This window comes from Mytilus trossulus, unplaced genomic scaffold (genome assembly GCF_036588685.1).
Source record: "Mytilus trossulus isolate FHL-02 unplaced genomic scaffold, PNRI_Mtr1.1.1.hap1 h1tg000070l__unscaffolded, whole genome shotgun sequence".
Taxonomy (NCBI): Eukaryota; Metazoa; Mollusca; class Bivalvia; order Mytilida; family Mytilidae; genus Mytilus; species Mytilus trossulus.
Window position 1 is genome coordinate 4,470,817 of NW_026963294.1, and position 18,964 is coordinate 4,489,780.

The window sequence follows — 18,964 nt, forward strand, 5'->3', positions numbered from 1 at the left end:
TAAAAATGATAATGATGCTTAATATGCATGGTTCGATAATTTTACATCATGGAACCTTTAAATGAAAAAAGTGATTCAGATAAATTGAAATTTCGCTTAATGATGATATTTTATTCATTGTATGTCGACTATCATACATCAGAAATAATATCTCGTTTAACGTAAAGCGTAGACTCAAAACACAAAGCAGTCGTTCATTCATTCATTATTTATTTTATATACGGAATGCCTCGGTGAACATTTAAGAAAAACACAATTCTAAAATCCCTGTTGTTTCGGAAAATGCTATAAACAAGTCTACACCAGGGAGATGTATACAACAAAATGAGAACGCTTTTCAGGAAAACGATGACAGTGTAAAATTCAAAAAAACTGTTAATAGTATATACCATTATTACGGTCTTGCATTACATATCTTGGACAAAGGAAAACATTTTCTCAAATTTGACTTCGGATTATTGAAAAAGTTTGCTTTCAAGTCCGGAGACAAATGGTATTTCTTTGAACAATTACGTTATAACTCAAATTTGACCGTTCTATCCACAAAAAAAAAGATTTTACCAAAATCAGTGATGACCCAACAGTTCATAATTTTATGACACATATTAAGCCAGACTTCCTGAAATGAAAATCAATGTATTTTAAAGTAATATGATCATGTCAGCATAGTTTAAATCATGTATAGGAAATGAACCTCAGTTTACAAGTTAATGGATGGGTAATGAGACAGATTAGCGAAGCATTTGATACCACTTGTTAACCAGCGGTAATAGTTAGTAATGTGGAATTCAATTTGTAAATACAAGGTCATTGTAAAAAAAAAGTGCGTGTATTTAGATGATGACTCTTTATAATTGATATGAAACCAAACCAATCATTATAATTGGTAAACAATATATCTTAATTTACATAAGAAACCAGGAATCAGGGCTACTAAATTCCTTTATTTAATGAGAAGACTTACATAAGGGTATCTGATTTATGAAGATAATTATTATGAAGCTGATTTATTAGTAAATACAACCGCTCTAAATAGTCTTTCAGTACAATGAACAATTTTGAAATTGATTATATCATCATTTTTTTTTAAATGGTTTGTAGAAACATGAACAAGCAATTTGGATACATAGACAATAACTGTTTAGTGTCTTTCAATATCAGCTGTATTTGTACGAGGCTAGGAAACAAGGTGTATGCGAGCTTTTAGCGAGCTACTACACCTGTTTCGAGCCGAGTACAAATACAGCTGATATTTAAAGACACTAAATAGTTATTGTCTTTATCCTGCAATTAATTCCGTATATAGTTTTTGTTTTGAAAGACACAAAAACTAACCTATTTAGCATTTATTTCGATTTGTAACCCCTTAGAGGCCCGCGTAGTAATATCAAAATCACACATTACGCTGAAGACGGGTTCGCAAAAAATGAATCTCGAATGATCAACAATAATACATCGCTAAAGGTATATAATTATCTATTTTAACATAACAACTAATTTCAACAGTAAAAACAAATAACAAAGCATTATCAAATTTGAAACAGAGGTGTACGAATTGTCCTACGCTTCAGACTTGACATTCACCAAACATGCATGCTGAAATTGACATGGTTGATTTTATAACACAATCATACACATTCAAGTTTTGAAATCGACAATTGTCAACGTCATTGGCATGCAACGGGAATACACATTCTGAGGTCACACAGGTTCAAACAATCCTCAGTCCGGCAGTGGGCGGAGCTTTAAAGCGATATCTGTATAGTATACAGATACAGCTTAGCGATATCTGTAGGGCTGTATCTGTATAGTAGGACACCCAATTGCAGGATAAATGCAAACACACACCAGTACTGTATATTTTAATATAAACAATATACTTAATCAGTTAAATATCTCGTACATTATGAACAAATGATGTTTGATTGACATAGACTGAACATTATTATGGTTTGCAAATTCAGGACGACAACTTGAAAAAAAGTCTCAACCGGGATGGAAAGATGGAATTGATCACTTTAATAGGAGGAATACAATATTTTCATCAACACCTAAGTTCTATCCTGAATATCCCACTACACCACTTTCAAAAAGTAACTAGAACATTGTATTGTACAGATCATTTTCGTTTAATACGAGGTGGCTCCTTTTTAAAGTTAAATGGCATTTACTGCTGCTAATTAAAAGTAAACAAACGGCGTTTGGAATATTATTAAGGAGAAAACAAAATGGTGGGATATAAGAGAAATAAATCGGTTAGATTAACATGTCTTCCTGTCGTTTTCCTATTAACTAACGCATTATCAATCCAGCTAAGCGTGTTTCTCTGACAAAAAATGGTTTAAAATACGTGGATAATGATTTTGACGTGTTTTGTAATTAAAGAGACAAATAAAGTCATTACCCGATAACAGAATGTGGAAATAGCCGTATGAGCCTCGCAAAATAAAAAAAAGGTGTGTTATCTGGTTTTTAACATATAACAGTTAATAAATGTGTTATCATAATATATATGAAAAATCAGAATAACCCGGAATGATTTAATATCGAAGACATTTTATTTTTTTATAATAATTCATGATATGCCTTACTGAATAGGAATAATTAGCATATATTGAAGAGAAAATAACTTTCAAGTCGTTCATAACAAAATTATCTACAGTATTCAATGAAAAAAAACAGTTTTATCATTTTATTGAAAGGCATACATTCTCGCATTTGATAAATATATATTTCTAAATGGTTTCAACTATGAATTATTTTCCTGTTCCATGAATTATTTCCTGTGTTCTGTGTCCAAAAAAACACCTCATGAGTTCCGGAAGAGTAACAAGATTCATAGGTTTTGTTTTTATATTAAAGTGTCCTCCTCATTCACGGAAGTTGTGGTAGTTTCATTGGTAATTGAGGCTGTATTTGCTAATCTATTAATTTCGACCGTTTGCTTACGTTTCTCCCTAATAAGTCTATATATATTATGAATTTCTTGTCGAAACGAACGTGATAATAACACACATACAAAAAATACATTAACTAAGTTAATGCGTTGCATATGATCAAATATCACCAATGTATTGTACATGTCAGCCGTCATTCGTAGCCCTGACGATATCATTACAATATTGTGCAGTGTAACTGGTAAAACTAAAGCAAAATACAGCATTGATATTGCTACGACAGTATTGGTATATTCTGTTGAACCGTTATCCTGCGTAAATGTTGATGACGAACTATGTTGAAAGCACAAACCGCATGTTAGTAGTGTGTTGAGAATCAATAAAATGATGAGAGGCAAGTATACATAGACTGCTGCTGACAGAATATTCCAAATTTTAAGATGTACAATTTGAAGGTTGTTTTCTGGTGTAAACATGTCACATATACCAGTTTTGTGATTTATGTCATAAACCCACATAGCGTGTACACTGGTAACAACTAAACCGATCAAAATTATACCCACTGCGACTTTCGCCATAAACACTGTACACATTGTTAAAGCACTTGACGGATGACACACTACCATATATCTATCTATAGTCATTCCAACAACAAACCAAACTGAGCTGTACTGGACCATTTTATGTATAAAAGCTAGTATCGAGCAAGCAGAGCTATTTATGTTTGACAATTCAGGGAAAGCACTAACAGTTGTCAGAAGATGCATGCCATACAGAAAAAATAATGTTGTGAGATTTCCAATGCAATACGCACTCACGTAAACACTAACTGATATTCGCGTTTGCTTTCCCCTGCAAAATATAATCAGAGTACTTACATTAGAAAATATTCCAACTAAAAGGAACAGTGGGAGGATATACTTTTCCTGAACCTCACTGCCTTGTGGCCTATAATTTTGAATATAATCAGAGAAAAGATGACTGTTGTTGAATGTCTCATTTCCGGAACTATTTGCCATTATCTCTGTGTGAAGACGTATCCATCACCAGTTGTCGGGTCGTTTTGTCACACTGAAAAAAAAAAATACAGAAATTATTATTTTCATCTCGTCTGCTTTTTTCGTATTGTTATAAGCATACGCTAATGTCAACAATATCGTCACCTTAATTCTCCATATATTTTAAGCAAAAGCGAATATGAAAATATATCAAAAACGCTTGTATGATCGGCACCAAAAAAAAATGTCATTATTCTGCTTTTAAATTTTGCATATCCAATTGAAACTTAAAACAAACGCCTTACCTATGTGAGTGTATGCCAAAACTACTTGTATTCTGATATGTGTTTATCTGAATGATTTTCATTACCTTTACTTTTGCTAATTACGAGTCGGGCGCACACACAAACTATCGCAAATGTTCGAAAAATGTGAACGCAAAACAATTTCACAATATTTGTTTCTTCTGACGTTTTAAATCACATGGGTTGACTTCAGTATCTTGTTACATTTATATAGCAGATTTTATCTCATACATTATTAAGTTTCATTTGTCAAAATAGTGATATATAACAAATCTAGTATCCGATCACTTAACGTTATATTATCTTATTGATATCATCCTTATATCATTACCCGCCTTTCAATTTATTTACGGATATGCCTGGACCAATTAAACCTCTGATCCAACACAATCATGAGACATTCTAAAAAATTCTAACTTCTGCAGATCCTAGCTAGCATTGTTGAAATCTCTCTATAGACAAGATTTACAGCTGTTATCCACTAGCAGCACTCGTCATCGGATTTCTCGAATCTGTGTTTGACAAGGAAGTATTGATCACTTATCATAACTCCTCTGATACATTTAGTGATAATAGTTTTCCGTCGATTCAAAATGTATTAAAGGACAATATAATAATATATTGCGAATTAAGGATTGGATATTTGTCAAACACTAATCACAATATTTTATTTGTTCAGCAATAATTCTGCTTTTACTTAGTACAAACATGATGTACGAATGATTGCTTATTATAGGTACTTATGACATTATCAAATACACACGTACAAAGAACTAATATTTCAATCACATGGTTCATTTATTCTGACTTGAAATTGTTAAGTTGTAATAGTGTAAAAGTCTGTGTTTAACATCAGCACGTTTTGATGTTATATTTCTACACATGATTTGATTGTCGGTGAGAACAAAAACTACCAATAAAAACAAGTACTATCATTTACCATTTTGTTTAAGTATTTATTTTAAGAACCTCCTATAACAGTAGGACATTCAACAATTACCTGCTATATATATAAGATATCAATCATGTGCCTGGTTTATCTATAGGACATTCATCAAGTACCTGGAATGACAAAATAATATTCACCAAGGACCTGGTATGACTATAGGACATTCAACAAATACTTGGTTTATCTATAGGACAAACATCAAGTGCCTGTTATGACATAATAATATTCATCAAGTACCTGATATGACAATAGGATATATAACAAGTACTTGGTATGGCTATAGGATATTCGGCAAGTACCTCCTATAACAGTAGGACATTCAACAAGTACCTGCTATATGCATAGGGCATTCAACAGGTACTTAGTATAACTAAAGGACATTCAACAAGTACTTTGTATGACAAAAGGATATTCAACCAGTATCTGCTATGACAATAGGATATTATTCAAGTACCTGGTATGACTACAGGATGTTCAACAGATACCTGGTATATCTATAGGACATTTATCAAGTACCTGGTATATCTATAGGACATTTATCAAGTACCTGGTATATCTATAGGACATTTATCAAGTACCTAGTATATCTATAGGACATTCATCAAGTACCTGGTATATATATATAGGATATTCATCAAGTACCTGGTATATCTATAGGACATTTATCAAGTACCTGGTATGTCTATAGGACATTCAACTAGTACCTGGTATTACAATAATATATACTATAATACAAATGACGAAAATACTGTATCCCAAAAAAAATCAAAACTTTTTACAAATTTGGACGTTAAACATTTATCCGAGTACTCTATTACTCGTGAGTATCAGGACTCAGTACTCGAGTATTAAATTTCAGATCGTTTGACATCCCTAGTATCTAACTATCTATTTAGACCACACCGTTATTCAGACACACCTATATTACGTCATATTTGTATTCAACAGACTGATATTCAAAGACAAGGGTAAATGGTTGTGTCAAAGGAAAGCCAACTTGTAGAGTGTAATCAATGTTCAAGAAAAAAGAACCAACATTTTAAACTCCCTAAACAAGAAAACCGAGCAGCACGTGAGTCGTCCTGGATATGCATAACATATTTGCCACTGATTTGCCATTGTTTAAACAATGCAAAGTCAGTGACTTGCTTCTGGGAACCAAACACGCCTTTAAACCCAACCATAACACATGGAATGCAAAATGTCCTTAGATCTGACGATCCTATGACCGTTTCGTTGAATTCTAATATCAAAGTTTTAATATTTAGAAAAAATCGAAATTTTAAGATTTTAAAAGTCGAAATTTCAAAATTTTATAAAGTCAAATTTTAAAGTTAATGTCGAAACTTGGAGATTTGAAAAGTTAAAAGTTCAATGCCAATCTTATTGTTTACTATGTCCCTATATTTTTCTCATTATTGATGGCCGTACGGTTGCCTATTATTACTTACATCCACTTCATTTGGACTTTGGTGGATAGTTGTCTAATTGGCAAGCATTCCACATCTCCCTATCGTTATATTACCAAGATGAAATATCGTGTCACTGTACTACTTGTTTGACCTTAACGCGTTAATGTTTTTAGATAGGAGAAACTGCGGGTATGCATGGTACTTATAGCTTATATATTTGCATAGTCCTGCATTCAGGTTATGGAAATCGTATTACAAATATTTGAATGTAATTATAATTCAAGGATTGCAATTTCGTGTTTCATTTGACTAATAAAAAAATACCTACAAATTTGTTGTCGGCCCAAGTAAAATAAATCGATCGGCAATTCAGCCGGTTGTAAACATGAATGCGGAACTTCGTTTTAAATTTTTCCTGAACTTAAATATTGATATGATAAAAAGCTCTGATAGGGTCAATGCAGAATATTTAACCATGTGGCTAGCACCAGAAAAGTTAAAATTAAACAGTCAGTGGTATAATAAATTCCACAATAATTTGCCATACGAGACCGTTGCTTAGTCTATATTTGCCTCTGGGAACCTACAAATGTCAGTTAATGTCAATTTTATTTTCACTATGTCCATAATAAAGAGATTTTTTGGGGCAAATTCAAAATTTAAAATCTAAACTTTGATAATCATTAAATAGTGCAAACTTTCTTTAAATACTTGTCTGGGTCGGTATAAGTTGGTCTGAGTTGACTGAACATAATCGGTCCAAAATATCTCCGGACAGACTTGTCCCATATTCGTCTTTAGAGCTTTTGACAGAACATGATTTAATTTATTTTGCCCTATATCAAACGCTAAAGTTACATTGATGTCGATTTTTTAATATTAAAAAAATATTTTTTAATGTTAAAAAATGATTTTTTAACATTAAAAAATCAGAAAATTGATTGAACTAAACAGTAAAGTGTGTAGACAATTTATTCGTCGACTCGTTACGTGGTTCTTACCATAGTCCATCAGGCCAAGTACACGATAGCATAGTATTTAATATTAAAAAATCAGCATGTTAACTTGTATTAAAAATTCATTTATTAATATCAATAAATACGACTGAATATTTTCAAATATTAAAACATGATTGTTTTATATTAAAAATTCATTTATTAATATCAATAAATGACACGATTGTTTTATATGAAAAATGAGATTTATTGAAATCAAAAAACTAATTTGTAATACTAAAAAATGATCAAGGATTTATTATTGTTAATAAATAGAAAAAAAAATAACGGCTTGCCAAATATACGAAATTAGTGCCAGTTATAACTTATTTACTTACTAATATTATTATTAGTATAATATTCCCAGGATTCGTGTCGCTGGTAATTAACCTAGTGTCAGTTCAAATGTGAAGGGGTGTTCCATAGGAAACTCTAATACGAGTATTGAGGCACTTTGGTAGAACACCCCTCATTCAAGAATGGTACGGCTACCCTTATGGTATAAAGCAGGATCGATTCCTTGCTCAGGGTCGATTGTCATAAGTCTACGGAGAGGTAAGACCAAGGTACGGTACGTTGATATTTGAGATCACTTTCTCTTGTGTATTAGATATATGTGATACTATTACTTAAGTGTAATACAGAACAGGTTGGTACCTATTAGAAATACAGACTCGTACAAGTTGGGAGTTTACAAGCTGAACCGTATTGTTGTACTGTATTAGACAATTGTGTTATCTTGTAGGGTACATAATTGTACCAAGAGAACAAGGACACGTGTGTAAACGTGTAGGATAAATAATTGTACCAGGAGGACAAGTGTGTTCCTGACCCAGGACAAATTTGTAATAGTACAAATGTTTACCCGTTGTATATATTTTAAGTAGAATAGTTATAGATAGTTTATTAGGGAACGCAAAAAAGCTGTTGTCTATGTTTTATGCTGTTGCATACATGCATTACTAAAAAGAGAATGCAGTGAATTGTATTGTTTAGCTAGTATCTCAGATGCGGTTAGTCTTTGACCTAAAGGTAAACATATATACTTCGGCATTAAATTATCCGTTATAATTCTACAAGTTTAATTAGTAATTGTGCAATACGTCGACCGCCCAACTGCAAATATGTGCGAAATTCTTCTATATTTAGCATTTGTGGTTGGTCGCCATAAAATTATAGAAACCCTTTTTTTTATCAGTAAATTGGCGTTATGCTTTGTTTCTGTTTTTATCTAAATGAAATTAGGTTGTCAGAAATCGGTCTATGACTCACTAATAGAAAAATTAGAAATACAACATTATTTACGTCGATTTGAAATAGGATCATTTCCTTGTCAGTATTGCATTGTGTACGAAACACACATCAAATACTTTAACTTAATATGTAGATGTGTGTTGAAATACTGCATAACACTACAGAATTGTAAAATTTCACAGTGCAATCTGAACGAAAGGATCGACAGTTAAGGAAGTATTGTTTTTCCTGGACTTGTCCTGGACTTATTCAGTTCCATCAGTACAACCCTTGTTTTAGTATATGCCCGTTCGGCTATGCAGTTGTATAAAAACGCAGCCACGTCCAATTGGAATCGGAATGTTAAACATTTTAAATGTTTCAAGTTGAAAGAATACAGCACTACTTCCATGTTTAAAATCATCCAAATTTCCCTGATGGTTCTGACAAATAAACATGTAGGTTTCATTCAAACCTTCCCTAGTTATTCGAGTGGCAGCCCACATTTGTCCCGCTCTTCCTATTTAGCACAAACTCTTGAGAACCTAAACATTATACTGATCATCAATGTTTTCTCGTCCTGAAAATGCATTAACTATTTGCCACTTGACGTTTAACAGCCATCCATTATCATTATAAGTTATTTGGCATAATGTATTAACTACGACCGTAATATACATTAAAACAAAAGAGAAGACATATTCGGTTAAAATCATAAATTGATTGATTTATTGATACTGTTGCCTTTATTTATTGGTGTTTTATGCCACTTTCAACAACATTATGCTATTTTTATTGGTGGAGGTAGGCAAAATGCACGGAGAGAACCACCGACCTTCGATGATACATTAATTCCACTACTGATACCACCGAGGCCCTTTCCATTATAAAACATGAACTGCATTACGCAGGTGTTGTCTGTAAATAAAAGCATCCGACACAAATGCGTATTAATTGATGTTCGTCTGCTTATAAGGGATGATAGTCTACGACGATAAGCTAATACTAGTAATTGACATATCAGTTTCGTTTCAATTTAAAGTCGAAAAACAAAAACTTGCGATATATCTAAACACAAACATGTTTTTTTTTTGGCATCCATTTACATGCTTCCGGGTAAATATTATTACCAGCTAAGAAAGTCGTATATTGAACGAAACAATAACTAAAAAAAAGTGATGAAGCAGAACAAGGCGCCAATTTCACCAAGACATCACAAACAAGACTGCCAGACTTTTTATCAAGTAGTTATTGCTTGTTAAACACTATTATCTATTTAGATTTACTGTGGGAAATGTTATCAAAAATACAATAAACCAAAATAGTTTGATTAAAATATGCATTAAAACGTCCTTCAAAACAAATACATCAATCCCAATGCTTTTAAAGTCTTGAATTTTGAGCGTCTGTTATTTTCATAAGTGGCCAATATTCTGATATTACTTTAAATTTATTGTTTATTGTCATGAAAACGTTAACATCATAAGAGAGGAAAATTTGACTCAGATGTGTGGCTTTATGTAATAATAATAAAATATTGTAGTGTACATTTTCTGATTTAGAGGTTAACATCGGAAGGTCTAGATGAGGTATGGTGAAGTCTTAATGTTTGTATTTATTTTACATTTGTCTTATAATTCAGCACATACTATTTGAGGCAAATATGAGTTATGCCATTTTGTATTCAATTGGTATTGAAGAAAGACAAAAGGCAACATGCACTATATTTGGTTTTCAGAAATATACACTTCATTGCAACAAGGGAAACGTTACCAGTTTTACTACACCAATTGCGCACATCCATACATATTGTTTATTCAGTAAAACCGAGCAGGAGCCGCCCGATTCAATAATTTAAAAAAAGGGGAATCTTACAAAAGAGAAAAGAGGGTGGTCCAAATATATGTCCCGATTCAAATGCATTGTTCGACAAACCCCCCGACCACTCCCCCTCCTCCTCCCCCTCTGGTTCCGCCATCGCCGATACCAACCTATTTAAGAATCACACAACCTAATACACTTTGATGCAGTTGATATAGACCAACAGTTAAGCCAAAACCGGAGTAGGAATCCGAGTTATAATTTCTTTTCATCAGTTTTTGCATAATGAATCATCATCCGATTTTAACCTGCTGTATCGGCAGCACTAGGAAGTGGGTTTCAATTTGGGTCTAAGCGTGAGGCGAGATTGTTTTTTGTAAGCGTGACAATTGAAAATCAAATTTTGCGTAAAAACGGGAATCGAAGTCGGACGGGACACGTGAAATTGCAAGCGGTATTATTACGACAATAAGCGGGATCCTGGATTCCGACAAAACAATCAGCGGGATTCGGGATCATAATTTTAATTAGTAAAACAGCTAATTAAATTAATAGGTATTTAGGTTTGACCAACAGTATTTCAGCAAACATTTCTTTCTTTCTAACTCAATTGTTCAACGATTCATAATTTAATGGTAATCGTCACCTATGTCGTTTGAGTCACAGAGTCGGCCGAAGAAAATGGTAAAGCTCTTCAATATGTGTCCTACGTCGAGATTATTATAGGATTAGGAAATTAAATGACGCGATACTAAATCAATTAGGGAATTAACTATCAATCCACCGAAGCGTGACATTTTATCACACGAAAGGCAAATTATTTAAACAGTTGAGACATTGTTAAAATAGTAAATGTTAAGACAGCTGATTAATCCACAATCAATTGGCCGTTTCCGAATCTAAAGCATTATGGGTCATTTAATTGTTCGTACCCCAAACTGAAAATAACGTCACTTCATTGGTTGAATGTCAATTGTTTAGGACGTTTTTAACCAATCACGACGCTTTGGTGTACACTTTTGAAAATATTAGCTAGAATGCATTAGATTCTGACACGGCGAATTTACAAAACAGCGCAAAAGTTAATGTGCTTCTTTACGTTATAATTCACACTCGAAGGAATCTTTCTTTCTTTCGTTTTCTAGATAGGAAAGAGATGTAACAAATATGTCCACCGTAAGAAAAAATAAAATAAGAGCATTTCGAGCCTCCGAGTCATTGTTCAAGTGACTGGGAATTACGAAACAATTTGTTAATGATAGTCTTATGAGAGAAAAGGAAAACACATAGGGGACTTATCATTATCTTTTTTTTTGGGGGGGGGGACCTGGAAGGAAACATTGGAATTTAACTTTTTTATTTCGAGTCCCCCCATTAAAGAATGACAATAGATTCAAGACCCCCTTCATTTATAAATGATCCATAGAGAGCAATGATTTGGCCCATACAATTGCAAAAAAGGATTATTTCCTGCTAAAATTTCACATTTAATGTCACTATATATTTGCTCGAAATTTGATAATTAACCTTGTTAAAGTGTGTCTCATTTTGAGGAGAATCTGCAAGCCATTAGGGGCACCAGAGATTACAGTACCCCATGCTTAGCACATCTTTTAGTTTTTTTGTGGGCTTGTGTTTCTTCGCATCGTTTTTCATTTTACCATGAAGTTCTCTCATCGACTTGCGGGTTTGTAATATCCTCTTGATATCCTTCGCTTCTTTTTTATGGAATTTTCGTATCACAGATGATAACGGATATGTTTCTAATGTCATAACTACAATCCCATCCCTTTTCTCGAATGTGACCTATCGAATTAGACTTATTACCGGGTTTGTACTATCATAAACAACACGACGGGTGCCACATGTGGAGCAGGATCTGCTGATCTGCTGATACTTGATGAGCACTGGAAATCACCCCTAGTTTTTGTTTGGGTTCGGGTTGCTCAGTCTTTAGGTCTCTATGCTGTGTTGTGTGTACTATTGTTTGTCTGTTACCAAATCAATATATACTGATTACAATCGACAATAGCTGAGGGGACGCAGTACAATCAAAAGTTATAAGGGGACGACCATTTAATTGATAATCATGAACATACAGAGGGAAATTGAAAATGATATTGACCCTAATTTGTAAGGCGTTGCTTCATTTGTGTCTCTGAATAGAACCGTTGGTTTTAAGATATGACAATCTATTTGAAAAGGATTTTGCATCTGTTCAATCCAAACGATTTCAATGTATGACTTAAAAAAAGCAAAAACATCTTGAATCATGTTTTGAGCTCATAATACGGGATAAGTTTAATAAAAGCATAAACCCCCATTTCTGGTCACATAGTATTTCAACTTCCTTACTTATATCTACCTGAAATATTTAAAGGTGATCTTGTTGTTTAGTTTATGCCATATTTGTTTATAATCTTGGAGGACATGTTCAATGTTTTAATTTAAATGATTCCTAATTATATCAATTTTTTTGGAGGTTCAGAAAGTTAGTTTTCCAAATGTATCTGACAAAGAAGCCTTTGCCTATTCTATCCGCACTTTCTACAACTTGAATAACATTCATTTTAAATTTCAGTCAGACAGAAGACATCTCGGATTTTGAAATGTGTGCCAAAACATTTTGAGGACCACATGATGCAATTTTTATAATGATTTTTTTTTTTCCAAATAAATAAAATTTCAACCAGTCATTTTTTGCAGTAGACGTCTTGAATTGTAAACAAATCAAACGAACTGGCGTCCGATACGAGAATTCTGGTCCATTTTCAACTGTCGAAAAAAGTATCATGAGAGAATGTTTAAATTCAGCAGCAAACATTACACGCAAATGTAGAACACAAGCGCACATGCAACTTAGAACAAGGTGAATATAAAAAAGAAGAAGAGCGAAGCATCTCTTTAATATTGTGTAGCCCTATATATATAATGAATATATTTAATTTTCTATTTTAGTGTTCAACGAAGGACAAATACTTTAAGGATTGTATGAAGAACTTGTCAAAACCACGACATCAACAATCTTAGAAAAATATTCCCAATCTTGAAATTTAGTTTTACATCAAAACCAATTGTTAGTCTTGAACATGATTGACAGATGTTATCATATAATACTCATTTAATTATTTTGATATCGCCTCTGTAATTGTAGATATGTCTGATTCTGGAGTCGGGATGGATCAAGCACTTATTGTTAATCTCAAGTTGGCGTGTGTAACCACTGGGTAGTCGAAAAACAAGTTGCTTTCTTTATAAAAGAAAAGCAATACGTGAACCAAAAACCACTGACTGGTCATTAAAAAATTGTAGCTGAATTTTTGTTTGCTTTTGAATGAAATAATTGACTGTGAATAAAATGAGATAATGATGATGTTAAAACCCCTTTATTAAAATATGTGTCGGTTCTTGCACAAGTCAGTTGAAAGCAATGTTGGATAGTTGTGAATAGAAAAGTGTATATATAGCTACTATTTGAATATACATTTTAAGGCTCGACTTTTTTATTTATTACTTGGGAGTGTACATCATTTTTTCATAACCCTTTTGCAAATCCCAGTTTCTAAAAACCAAATGTCTTATGTAAATTGCACAAACAATCGCAATATAAATTTAAGCACTCAGTTTGCTTTATAATCTGGATGCATTTATTTTATCTTTCATATCTTCATATTGTGTTTCCTGGATGCCTTCAATTATAATCAGCTCGTTACTGAAACTGTCTGTACTCATTGTAGATGTTGTATACTAGAAAAAATTAAAGTCCAATTTCCATTTGAGGTGAAACCCTGTGGCATGCGACTTATAAGAAGGCTTTGAATATATTTCTCTTGAAAGTAACACACCAGCTTCCTTGGGACCTCTTATGTAGAGACTTATTTTGGTCTCATAAAACATCTCAAGTTTTAAGGATTTACTGATTTCACTTAAATCGATCCAAATTTTCTACAGAAAAACTTGGTTTTGAAGAACATCTTTTTTTTAGAAGTTTTATGAATACCTGAACATACTCTCAAAAGAACCAATCTATATAAAAAGATATGTATATATAAACAGATAGCAGGATTAAAATGTCGTACGTTAACGCGAGTTAAGTCTAGAAAGATTTTAAAAAAAAGTTAAAAAGGCCAAATAAAGTACGAAGTTAAGTAATCTATTCCTTAAGTAGAAAAAAACCTTATCATTTCGAAAATGTCAAAGTTTATAATAGGACAGTGACTCAAAAAAGAAAACAAACTAGAAACACCGAGAGGTCAGAATACCGTCGGTAATGATGACCGGGCTTAAAAGTAACATGTCAAGCTCGTACTGCCGTGTCCTGAAATTAGGGATGAAAAGCAAAAACTCGCATTCACGAGTGAACTTAATTTGTATGCATGCACGTGGTATTTAAGCGCAAGAAATAGTAAATAGAAAACATACGCACTGATACTATGGATAAGAATACTCATTTGCGTCATCACATATATTAATCTAATAGTTGAATTCGGATGTCAAATTACCTACCTCACGAGTTTTGACTCCGGATACACTAACATTTTATCCAGATTGTTTGTGAACGCAAACCGATAGTGTGTGTGTAAACAGGGTGATCTGTATAATGTGAATGATTCAAAACGTGAAGAATAACTAGCTGGTCAACACAATGAATACAATTTTCAAACTCGTGCCATAGTACAAATATTTAGATGCAATGAGGTTGAACTATTTAAACAAAAAACTAAAACAAAAAACAAATTGAAATTTTATAATGAATATACATTCCTGTTAGTGATTTTTTCCCGTAAATTTATAATATAATATAAAAAAAACTCAAATGTCAAGTATTTACGGATAGACATTTTATTTATCAAATCAATCTCTTTTAAAATCTAATATTCCACTATATGAATATATTGCTATACAAACTATAAGCAGAGACTTGTAAATCCATACTAAAACAGAATAAAATAATAACATTATAATAGTTAATATTTTTTTCATGTTTTTTTATGATTATTGTAAAATATTGATTACGTTTTTTGTGAGATGCAAGGTTTAAAAATCCTTGTTAATTGAAACCATGCAAGTATTTTTACATTCACGGCCGTTTAAAATTTAGATATTTAGCTAATTTTGGGTACGCATCTCTGCTCATTTGTGCTCATACGTTGCAGATAATTTTCATAAATGTAATGGCTGTTCAAAACTGTGAGCAGTGGCGGATCCAGGGGGCTGGGTTCCGGGGGAACCCCCTTGTTTGGACGATGAACAATTTGAATGGTAACATATGGTTGGAACTCCTCTTTTTATTGGACGATCAACGATTTGAATGGAAGGGAACTTACAGTACAGCCTGTGACTTCCTCTTAGTTATGTCCACCCTCTTGCATGGTCAACATCCAGTGGTGGACATTTATTGGGGTATTCAATTTTGAGATGTTGGCTATTTATTGGGGGTCATAAATCATAGGCAGATTTTTCATCTAATTATGTTACCTGTTAAAATCAATCAGTGTTGAAGTTTTCAGCTGGTATGTTTCATTGAAATTTACCTGTACAGGTAAATTGGGTTTCTTTTAAAATTGACATTTCACCTTTTTTTGAAAATGTAGAATAAAATATTGTTTTTGTCAGTTAATTTGTTATTTTTTTTTTGTCTTTAATTTTATTTAATTTTTAATTTTTTAAATGTTTTTTTTTTCATTTTTATATGTTTTTTTTGTTTGTTTCTTGTTCTTTTAATTTTTCTTAGTAAGAATCGTGGGTAGAAATAGCAAAAAGTTAAAGATAGCATTTGAAATAAACAGACTTTTTATAATTGTTTTTTTTAAGTAAAAGGTTAATATAAATTCAAATTCAAATTCAAATTATTTTATTCAAGAAAACTCACAAAGAGCATAAATTGAGCAATAAAAATGCATATGTACATAAATATTGAGAAAGAGTTATAGCTGACAAAGAGATCTAATACACACATAAAAAGGAAATATTATATTATATGGTATGATAAATATCAAGGGAGACAACCCTGTTCTTATAAATGTACATGATGTTCAATGTATTCAATGGTTTGTTAAGATTATGAAATGAGTTATTGCTATTTATAATAACTATTAATATAAAGTGATATTTTAAATTAAAAAAATTAAAGAAATTAAACAATTTGGTTTCTTAACAAAATAAGATGATCAATATCAATCCATTTACAATAAATTTTAATAACATCTAATATTATTCAGGAAAACTACAAGTACCATTATATGGTGAAGGAAAGAACTAATTTTGTTTATCTGAATTTTCCTCAAATCTCAAAACAAGAATTGTGCACAAACAATCACTGAAACAACTTAGTAAATGTTTGCAGTATACTTAGTAAATGTTTGCAGTATATTTGAAATGATATTCATTTATTCTTCACTACCAAAAAATAGACTTCATATAAAAAATAACTTAAATTAATCAAAAATTATTTAAAAGGTATAATATCAAAACTAATAGTCAGGAGACAATTATTTTTTAATTTAGCTGTTTGTTCGACTAGTTTTATTATTTCATTTTATTTTTGAATTTCTTGTCATAATCACAGTTATTAAATTTGACAAACACATACATGTATATTTTACCTGAGACACCTGACCTGAAAGTTATATAATTTTAACACTTCAATGCATTCAAGATTTCCCTTTATCCTTGACTAGTTTTTGAGTAATACCTTGTGTATTAAAAAATCAACAGGGGGTATGATGATGAACATATTGGGCCACCATGGTGAACATATTTTGTATGGCCACCAATAATAATATAAAGTCACAGGTAGTACTGTATGGTTGAACCCCCCTTTGTTTGGACGATCAACAATTTGAATGGGAACATATGATTGGAACCCCCCTTAATCTTTTTAAAATTGGCTGGAGTCGCCCCTGATGAGACATAAATCACGTATACGTATACAACATTTTAAACTATATTCTATTAAGAATAAATTCAGTCTCAGTTTAAACTTAATAATGAATATTCTCTTGGTCTGGTAGTATCTATTATTAAATAAGTTATTTTTGTTTGATTAGCTTTCTCCTTTTCGACCACTGTGTTTCCGACTTAAGATAAATATTTTTAACAGAAATATCGTTTTCTTAATTTCCTTCATGCTTTCCCAAGCGTTGATTGAAATTCAAAATATCAAATGATAAACGTTCAGAAATAATCAGTTTCGTATAAATAACTATTCCCAGATTTATTGTCACAATACACAACCGCACGCTGTATTAAATACTACACACACAACGCGTACAGGGACCGTCTCAAAGAATGATTCATATAATTACTTGATATTTGATAAACATTCACATTATTAAAACACACATGTTTTGTCAAAAGGCAAATAGGTTCTAACATATGATTGATTTTTTGACTGCAACCTATAGTCTTTATTGTTTGACTCTCAAATCTACAAATGATTGTTGAAATATACAATGTCATGTGGTAGCCTTTCCATAGAGGGACCGTATCAAAGACACAGATAACTACCTATATAAATGATCGAAAAAATTCGAGACGTTCAAGGAATCTTGATACCGAGGATATCGAATGGCCCATAGACACTTCCAAAACTTACCAACATATACGCGTGAAACCCATCAGGGGGTTCCCGCAAAAAGTTTTAACTCGCATTGTTGAAAATAAATGTACTTAACATCTTGCAATTTCAATTTTTACATCGTTCGTTTAGTACAATGTGTCCAATTCAATGAAATATTTAACCATATTCCAGGTGAAGGAACTCAAATTATCATGTTCCGGTTGTAGATACTCTAACATCTCGCAATCGAAAAGTGTAAATTCATAAGTGTACTAGTATTTATTCTTTATACTACAATACAAACATGTGTATTTTCGAGTCGAATCATTTTTTGGAAGGGTAGTTTAGACACAGAAAATACGTTTAAACATGAACAGCAGGACATACAACTGTAGAGTACCCATTAAAATAAATAAGTAGTACCGTAGAAATACTTGCATTAAGAATGAAAAAAAGGAAAATTAAATTTGTTATTTCAAATAATTCTGCGGAAAATCAACCGCAACATATGAATCGACGTGTGACTTCAACTTTGATATAAAAATATATACTAGTATATATTACTATTAAAGTCTACAAGACCAATACAAAATATACATTCTGTAATTATTCGTTTTAGAACCCTGTTGATATCGTTTGACATCTTACGGAATCTCTGTCAAATCTTTCATCAGAACTTGTGATAAAAACTTATACAGTTCGTAAATGGCTTGATTACAATCGTCAATATTCATGGCATGCTTATTTACTGCGGTTTATGACGCACTTAATGATCTTTTTCTTATCTAACAAA

At 32.1% G+C, this 18,964-nt stretch overlaps 1 protein-coding gene across 1 annotated transcript; it reads right to left on the reverse strand.

Moving 5' to 3' along the window:
• Nucleotides 1-2,710: 2,710 nt before the first annotated feature.
• On the reverse strand, nucleotides 2,711-3,955 carry LOC134699474 (somatostatin receptor type 5-like). The gene has a single exon (XM_063561066.1). The coding sequence runs from the start codon at nucleotides 3,914-3,916 to the stop codon at nucleotides 2,852-2,854; it is 1,065 nt and encodes a 354-aa protein (XP_063417136.1). The 5' UTR covers nucleotides 3,917-3,955; the 3' UTR covers nucleotides 2,711-2,851.
• Nucleotides 3,956-18,964: the final 15,009 nt, after the last annotated feature.

Excerpts from the sequence above, each read along its gene's own strand:
- LOC134699474 (XM_063561066.1), bottom strand. The coding sequence starts at position 3,916 with ATGGCAAATAGTTCCGGAAATGAGACATTCAACAACAGTCATCTTTTC.